Source organism: Erythrolamprus reginae, chromosome 4 (genome assembly GCF_031021105.1).
Source record: "Erythrolamprus reginae isolate rEryReg1 chromosome 4, rEryReg1.hap1, whole genome shotgun sequence".
Taxonomy (NCBI): Eukaryota; Metazoa; Chordata; class Lepidosauria; order Squamata; family Dipsadidae; genus Erythrolamprus; species Erythrolamprus reginae.
The window spans coordinates 138,030,179-138,039,329 of NC_091953.1; the positions used below are offsets into that span (position 1 = coordinate 138,030,179).

The 9,151-nt window shown below is 43.9% G+C and overlaps 1 protein-coding gene across 3 annotated transcripts in view; it reads right to left on the bottom strand.

The window, feature by feature from the left end:
• Positions 1–7,466, bottom strand: part of CTBP1 (C-terminal binding protein 1) — a 66,378-nt gene extending 58,912 nt beyond the window's left edge. The window contains exons 1-2 of one of the 3 annotated variants that reach the window (XM_070751430.1): positions 7,288–7,466; positions 2,407–2,511 (exon numbers count right to left, since the gene is read on the bottom strand). In XM_070751430.1, the coding sequence (XP_070607531.1) occupies positions 2,407–2,437 (31 nt within the window). In that variant the 5' untranslated portion in view covers positions 2,438–2,511; positions 7,288–7,466. The remainder of the gene's footprint in view (positions 1–2,406; positions 2,512–7,287) is intronic. The other 2 variants (XM_070751431.1, XM_070751434.1) reach the window with 2 other exon arrangements.
• Positions 7,467–9,151: the final 1,685 nt, after the last annotated feature.

Consider the following 9,151-nt stretch of genomic DNA (forward strand, 5'->3'; position numbering starts at 1 on the left):
TTTAGACCTGACCTTGAGCCAGTCCCCGGGAGCCTGGGAATTCTAGTGCTGCTAGAATTAGATCTGAAAGGCGCTTGGGTATATTTGGCAAAACAGCCAGAAGAAAGTGAGTACTAGATCCACCTTAGCCATGAACGCCAGCTGGGTGACCCGGGCCCAAAATAGGAGATGGGGAGTTCTAGTCCCACCTTAGCCATGAAAGCTGGCTGGGTGACCTTGGGCCAGTTCCCCAGGAGACTGGGAGTTCTAGTCTTGATTTAACTATCAAATCCATCTGGGTGAGTTTGGATGAATCACCAGGAGACTGGGAATTCTACTTCTGTCTTAGCCATGAAAGCTATCTGGGTGACCTTGGGCCAGTCCCCAGGACTTGCTTTAGCCATGAACACTTACTGATGATTTTGGGACAATCACCGGGAGACTGGGAGTTCTAGTCCTGTCTTAGTCGTGAAAGCCAACTGGGTGACCTTGGGCTAGTCCCCAGGTGATGGAGAGTCCTAGTTCTTGCTTTAGCCATGAACACTGGTGACTTTGGGCCAATCACTGGGAGACTGAAAGTTCTAGTTCAGTGTTAGCCACGAAAGCCAACTGGGTGACTTTGGGCCAATCACCAGGAGACTGGGAGTTCTAGTCCTACCATAACCATGAAAGCCAACTGGGTGACTTTGGGCCAATCACCAGGAGACTGGGAGTTCTAGTCCTACCATAACCATGAAAGCCGGCTGGGTGACTTTGAGACAATCACCAGGAGACCTGGAGTTCTAGTCCTACCATAACCATGAAAGCCGGCTGGGTGACTTTGGGCCAATCACCAGGAGACTGGGAGTTCTAGTCCCATTGTAGCTATGCAAGCCATTTGGGTGACTTTGGGCCAATGACCAGGAGACTGGAAGTTCTAGTCCTACCATAACTATAAAAGCTGGCTGTGTGACCTTGGGCCAGTTCCCCAGGAGACTGGAAGTTCTAGTCTTGCTTTTGCTACCAAAGCCATCTGGGTGAGTTTGGGCCAATCACCAGGGGACTGGGAGTTCTAGTCCTACCATAACCATGAAATCTGGCTGGGTGACCCTGGCTCAAACCCCAGGATTCAGCGAATTCTAATTCAGCCTTAGCCATGACAGTCAACCGGGTGACTTTGGCCCAATCACTAGGAGACGGTGACTTCTAGTTCCGCCTTAGCCCTGAGTTCCCAGCTGGGCGACTTTGGGCCCCTCGCTTTGAGCTAGGATGGCTGGAGAATTCTGGGAGTTGGAGTCCACGCATCATAACGCTGCTAAAGTTGAGAAAAGTGAGGCTTAAAGGGCAGCATTTTTCCTTGCTGTAATTCACTTTATGAAACATACGCACAAATTTTTGCTATTTGCCAGAATCCTCTTACGGGGAGGACAAGGCGGCTGGTCCAGTCTGGCGTCTATGTTGCAGCCCATTTTGTGATAGAATCGTCAAGGATGAAAGTGAGTGAATGGTTTCATATGATATGGGGATATATTTTTTTAGGTTTAGCATGTTTTGGGGACTTGGTTTTTAAACTTTTAGTTTTAATTTTCGATTTCTACTGTTTTATATGTCTGGGTCTCTTTTATGTTGTAAGCCGGCCTGAGTCTCCAAGGGGAGGGTGGACGGGAAATGGAAAGAATAAATAATAAGTTAATAAATAAAGTCACCCAGCTGGGTTTTATGACTGGGACAGAACTAGACTCACAGTCCCCGAGTTTCTAGCCTGGGGCCTTAATTGCCAGAGCCAAGTGGCTTTGAAATCACCCCATTCCCTTCCATTCTGTTCCTTATTCTATTCTATTCTTCATTCCAACATTATATATAAAGATAGATCCATCCTAAGATAAAACGCAGGAAACAGTATAACGGCAGACGAGATGGACCAGGGGGGCTTTTTCTGCCCTCAATCTTCTAGGTTTCTATTCTATTCTATTCTTCATTCCTCTTATTCTATTCTATTCCATATTCTATTCTTCTATTCTGTTCTATTCTAAGTCTGTTCTGTTCCATTTTATTCTAATTCTATTCTACTCTACTCCTATTTCTATTCTATTCCATTCCATTCTATATTCCATTCTACTATCCTACTATTCTCTTCTATTCTATTTCCACAGCTGCCAAGAGGCGGCCCCCTCCCCCCTTTCTTTAAAACTCCTCCAAACTCCCCCTCCCCCCCTGGGACTTGGATGCGGGAGGAAGGCTCCGGCGGGAGACGCGAACCCAAGTATTTCTGCCCGCCCGGGTCAGCTGACACGCAGGATGCAGCGCGCACACACACACACACACACACACACACACGGGCAGAGGGAGGCGGGCGTACGTGGGGAAGGGGGCGGGGGGGAGAGGAGGCCCCGGCGTGACGTCATGGCCCTGCGCTTCGTCGGGCGGCCGCCTCCTCCTCCTCCTCACCTGCCTCCAGTAAGCTGCGCAGGCGAGACATGAGCCCAGCGGGGCGGCTCCTTCCCCGGACGCCTCTGCCTGCACTCGCCACGCTTCCTCTCCAGCGGTTGGCAACTGCACGGGGGAAGGAGGAGAAGAGGAAGGAGAAGGGGAAGGAAGGGAAAGGGAAAGAAGAGGGGGAAGGGGGAAGAGTAAAGGAAAGAAGAAAGAGAGGAAGGGGAAAGGGAAGAGGAGGAAGGAAAGGAAAGAAGAGGAAGGGGAAGAGGGGAAGAAGAAGGAGGAAGAGGAGGGAAGGAGGAAGGGAGAGGAAGAAGGGGAAGGGGGAAGAAGGAAAGGGAAGTAGGAAAAGAGAGAAGGGGAAAGGGGAAGAAAGGGAGGAGGAAGAAGGAAAGGAAAGAAGGGGAAGAGAAAGGAGAAGAAGAGGAAATAAAAGGGGAAGAGGAGGAGGAAGGGAAAGAATGGAAGGAAGATGAAGGGAGGAAAAGGAGGAAGAGGAAGATCATCACTATTTGCAGCTCATAAAGCTGACCCTTCCCCTCCCCCCTCCATCCTTGCCACTCAAATCAGGTTGTTTGCCTCCACAAACACACAAATTCCCCCAAACAAATGAACAAACCAGCATAGTAGTAGCCAAGCCCACCGACCAACCCAGGATTCACTGATTCCTCCCCTCCCCCCTGCCCAGTGGCTGCTGGCTGGAGGTTAAGGAGACGGCCTCCAATCCTACCTGGTTATCCTCCCTAGGGGTCAGTTTAGAGCCCCGCCTTTAAAGAAATAAAATCAAAATGCCATTCGGAGCCCTTTCAGGAAGCTGCCTTGGAATGGGTTAATTTGGGTGGAGGGCTTTGCAAAGAAGAAGGCCACCATGTCAAGTCCAAGTTGAGCAGTCCTGAATGACCTCAGGTGGACTTTGGAGAGGGATGGCCTCCATTCGGCCCCACGAAAAGCAACCCCCCCACCCAAAGGCTTACAAGGGGGTCTGCTCCAAAGTTTTCTCTCATTCACAACAAAAATAATTTGGTTTCAGGTTGAGTTTTGGCTCTAAAATGTCTTCCAGCCGTTGTCTTAATTTTCTCCCAATAATCCCTTGCTTTGTGGCATTCCCACCACGTGTGATAATAGGTGCCAATAGCCTTGCCTTCTCTGAAAAAGCTAGCTTCTCAAGGGAACCGAGGCTATCTTAAACTCAGTTTATCTTATTCCCTTCTCTGTAGGCAGAGCCAACCAGGGTTCTCCATCTTGAGCAGACTGCATGACCTCAGAGGGGCCCTTCCAACTCTTATTATTATTATTTTATTATTAAAAAGGTTTTTTTTTAATTTATAAAACATTTTAAAAAAACATAACATATACATTACATAACAATCAGCCCCCTTCCAATTCTGTTCTTTTTTTAAATTAAAAAGTTGTTTTTAATTTATAAAACATTTTAAAAAGCAACATATACATAACAATTGGGGCCCCTTCCAACTCTGGTCTTCTTTTTTTAAATTGAAACATTTATAAAACATTTAAAGAAACATATACATAACAATGTAACACAATACAGGAGGATAAAAAAAAGAAAAGGTACATGATAGTCTATTCCAGTGTTTCCCAACCTTGGCAACTTAAAGACATTTGGACTTCAACTCCCAGAATTCCCCAGCCAGCAAATGCTGGCTGGGGAATTCTGGGAGTTGAAGTCCAAATATCTTAAAGTTGCCAAGGTTGGGAAACACTGGTCTATTCAGTATATTCATTGGTTATTCCCCTTTTCTGCCCCCTCTATTAATTTTGCAATATCTGTTTAAGTTTCAATTGATTTAGAACTTCTCCTTTCTCCTTTCTAGCCTTTAACCTTGGTTCTCCTCTCTATCCAATTATATAATTTATTCCAGGTTTCAAAGTAATCTCTATCTAATTTGCCCTTTAATGTCAGTCTGTCCATCTCTGGGTGTGTTAAAATTTTAAATAATTTTTTTCTTTCTGTAGGAGTGTCTTTATTTTTTCCATTCCTGGGCATATGCTATTCTTGCCGCAGATGAAATATGTGACATTAAACATACTCTATTTTTTTTTCCATATTTGTCGATGTTTATTCCCAACAAAAATAATCCGGGTTACAGATTGAGTTTCATCTGTAAAAATCTCTTCCACCCATTGTCTTAATTTTCTCCCAATAATCCCTTGCTTTGTGGCCTTCCCACCACATGTGATAATATATTCCGATAGTCATTTCCAGCGTGTTCCCGATACATTTGATTCATTTTGGCCAACTCTGTTATCCTTAAAGAGTGGACCAACCTAGAACTGAGGAGAGATTTCCTGACCAGAGCATCAACTACTTGGTTGCTAAAGTCGTATTTCCTGTAGTCAAGTTTGGAGCTGTTTACTTTAAGTTTGTATCTGTTGTGTGCTTGTGTGTGTGTTGTTGTGGTTGAAGCTGAAATAGTTGTTGAAAGGAAGGGCATTGTAGCAGATGATTTTATGGGCTATGCTTAGGTGGTGTTTAAGTCAACGTAGTTCTCAGCTTTCCAAGCCCAGGATTGTAAGTCTAGTTGCGTAGGGGATTCTGTTGCGAGTGGAGGAGTGGAGGGCTCTTCTCCTAAAGTATCTCTGGATGTTTTCTAGAGTGTTTATGTCCGAAATGCGATGTGGGTTCTCTAAGGAACTTTATTTATTTATTATTTATTTATTATTTAGATTTGTATGCCGCCCCTCTCCGCAGAATCGGGGCGGCTCACAGCAAAACAAAACAATTCGTGACAAATCTAAATTATAATTTAAAATATTTTAAAAAACCCATTTACTAAACAAACATACCTACAAACATACCATGTATAAATTGTATATGCCCGGGGGAGATGTCTCAGTTCCCCCATGCCTGACGACAAAGGTGGGTTTTAAGGAGCTTACGAAAGGCAAGGAGATTAGGGGCAGTCCTAATCTCTGGGGGGAGCTGGTTCCAGAGAGTCGGGGCCGCCACAGAGAAGGCTCTTCCCCTGGGGCCTGCCAACCGACATTGTTTAGTTGACGGGACCCGGAGAAGGCCCACTCTGTGGGACCTAATCGGTCGCTGGGATTCGTGCGGCTGAAGGCGGTCTCGGAGATATATTTAATCATAGCACCTATAAATAATATATATACTGCTCAAAAAAATAAAGGGAACCCTCAAATAACCCCATCCTAGATCGAAGTTGAATGTGCACAACAGCATGTGAAATTGACTGTCAATCAGTGTAGCTTCCTAAGTGGACAGTTTGATTTAACAGAAGTTTGATTGACTTGGAGTTATATTGGGTTGTTTAAGTGTTCCCCTTATTTTTTTTGGAGCAGTGTGTATACTTCTAAATATTAATATAATACCGTATTATGTTCCTTTGTCCTTGTAATCCTAGTATTGATATTAGTGCTAACGTTAAACGTATTATCTTACTTTCTCCTGTGAAGCCACTCAAAGGACAAATTCTACATTTTAGAATACTGTATTCCAAATCTTCTCAGTTCAATAGTCAATTTATCTAGTTCTATGCAATCCAAAATCTTTTTGATAATTAGGTTTTTGGTAGGTACCCCTCCTTGTGTTTTTATCTGTTTGCAACATTACTTCTCGAGAACTGGGGGGGAGCAGGATAGAAAAAGTTCTCTAAGCCAGGATGCTGACTTCAGCTCTTCAGTTTTGAATGAAGGAAATCAGCCAAACACAAACCCCCAAATTACTGCAGTACTAAAACAATGATAAGAGCTAAAACTGGTTTATAGGGAGATTATTTTAATCCCACACAAGGGATGATACCAACAATTTTAGGTCAACTTCCCATTGGTCACTGCTGCTGTGGGCCACATTCATGGGCGGGGGATCAGCTTCTGTCTGAACCTGTTTGAAAAGCTGTTGGAACTGAATAGTGAAACCCCAGGCAGGAGCCAATTTCACTACTTTTGCTCACTTTCAGAGGCGAATCCTCAGGCCAAAATGTCCCCCCTTTGGAACAAGAGTGCAAATCCTGCCAGAGCCCACACAAAAACAGTGACAAAAATCACCAGATTTGGTAGAACTATAGAATCCCACCCACCCAAAGATATGCTCCACTTTGCTGCAGAACCCTAGGTCTGGAGGGGACCTCCGAGGTCATCCAGTCCAACCCCCATCTCAAGGCAGGAGACTATTACTAGCGGGACCATTAAGTGCAAGTAAAGTTGTAGTTTGCTACACATTCACATAAAACACAGCAAAAGGGAATTTAAGAAGAAAAGTACTCTGAGATGGCTTAAAATTAAAAGGCAAGACTATCTTGGTAAAATTAAGCTAACATCAATTACTCTGGGGGTGGGAGACTTTCAGAAACAAATTGGTAGATAGCCCAGATGACAAAATTAGATTTATACTTTTTTCTTTTTTTTACAAGCAACATATTTTTTGAAATATATATATATACCTGGCAACAAACTGTTCTATACCTAAGGAATTTAGGAATGATTCATTGAAACGTACAATTATGTATTTATTGTGATACTGTAACAGCTGAAGGTAGATAGATTTATGGATGGGTTGATGAATTTTTTTAAAAAACCAAAACCCTTGCCTCCAGAAGTTGTGAATGCTCCAACACTGGAAGTTTTTAAGAAGATGTTGGAATTGTCTGAAGTAGTGTAGGGTTTCCTGCCTAAGCAGGGGGTTGGACTAGAAGACCTCCAAGGTCCCTTCCAACCTGGTTATTATTATTAAAACTTTTTGCAAAGAAAGAAGAAAAGACTAGACAACCCTTTGACTGACATAGTAAGGGGATGGATTGGAAGATCTCGAAGGACCCTTCCAACTGTAGGATTCTACAACAAAGGGCTACGTTTTTGTTTCATCGCTCTACTACATGCTTTCTTCCAACCCATTGGAAGCCAAGTGGCTCCTACCTGGCTCAGGTAATTCCTTCTTCTCGGCATAAACCCAGCCTTCTCATTCCCTGCTCCACAACCGGCAGTGAGCACACTCACAATCCCAGCCACCTCCCAGAAGGAAAAGGCTCCATCTAAGGGCCTCCCGTATAAATGGGCCTGACTTCCTCCCGGGGAGAGAGCTACAGCTGTGCGTGGTGTGCTTGTGCTTAGGTTTCTCTTCCGTATCCTTTGGAGATGATCCTGAAAGGATAGAAAGCCTCCTTTCGGTTTCATTAATTTTTTCCTAATTGTCTTTTTCAAGTGTGGCACACCTGGATGTTAACAACAGCGTCCCCAAATATTTCATTTTCTTTGCCCTTTGGGTTCTCGGTTTTTCTCTGAATTCTAATTCCTGCAATTTGGTCATATTTTTAAATATCATTTTTGATATTTTCATAATTAACTTTTAACCCAGCCAATTTTCCATAGTCCACCAATACCTCCACTAGCTTACACCCCAATTGTAAAGGCTCCTCAGTTATAAATACCAGGTTGTCTGCAAATGCTCGAATCCTATAAGTTTTCCCCTTGATTTCTGTAGCTTTGGTTTGCTTATCTGCTCTAATTATTCTTAATAATACTTCCAGTGATGGTGTGAATAATAGTGGTGAGAGAGAACAACCCTGCCTTGTTCCTTTTTTGAATATGAAAACTCTGTTACTTCGTCATTAATAGGTCTGTGGAGAAGGGCGGCATAGAAATCCAACCCAACAAATATAATAAATAAAAACATTACTTTGGTTTTTTGACATGAGTAAATAGCATCAAACATTTTTAACGAAGTTCATGCATATCATTTGATTATGTAAAAAACTCCACCTAACGTTATCAAACACCTTTTGTGCGTCTAATAATATTAGTTCCATTTGCTTTTCGTTGTGTTCTTCAGAATACTCTAAAAAAACATCCTGAAGCCTGGGATAAGGATAGATCCATCCTAAGATAAAATACAGAAAATAATATAAGGGCAGACTAGATGGACCAGGAGGTCTTTTTCTGCCATCAGACTTCTATGTTTCCATGTTTCTAAGGCCTTGGTCTCTTCAGCCTTGAAAGGCGGCATTGAAGGGGGGACTTGATCGAAGGGGATAAAATCATGCACAGGATAGAAAAGGGGGATGGAGAAAATTTCTTTTCTCTGTCACACAATACTAGCACAAGGGGGCCCTCCCTAAAGCTCATAGGTAAGAAAGGGAGGACAAATCAAGGGAAATATTTCTTCACCCAGAGGGTCGTTGGTTGATGGGATTCCCTTCTGGAAGCCTGGAGAGCTTCAAGGTAGGATTAGACAGATTCATGGATGCCAAGTGTATCGGTGGTTATTGAAACAGATGTCCATGTGCCACCTCTATGTTGATTGAGGCAGGCAGGATTCCTTTAAGTACCATTTGTTGGGGGTCCAGGGAAAGGGAGGGTCTTGCCTTCTCTTTCTGCTCAAGATCCCCATGGACAATTGGGTGGCCATTGTGGGACACAGAATGCTGGACTCGTTGGGCTTTGGCCTGATTCAGTGGGGCTCTTCTTAGTGTCTTATGTTCTCCTTCCTTCCTTCTCCCTCCTTTTCCTTCCTTCCTTCCTTCCTTCTCTTCCTTCCTTCCTTCTCCCTCTTTTCCTTCTCTTCCCTTCCTTCCTTCTCCCTCTTTTCCTTCTCTTCCCTCCTTCCTTCTCTTCCTTCCTTCCTTCTCTTCCTTCCTTCCTTCCTTCCTTCTCTTCCTTCCTTCCTTCTCTTCCTTATTGAAACAGTTGTCCAAGTGCTGTTCCCCTATGATGGGTGAGGCAAGCAGGTTTCCCTTGGGTCCCATATGTGGGGGGTCAAGGGAAAGGGAGGGTCTTGCCTTCT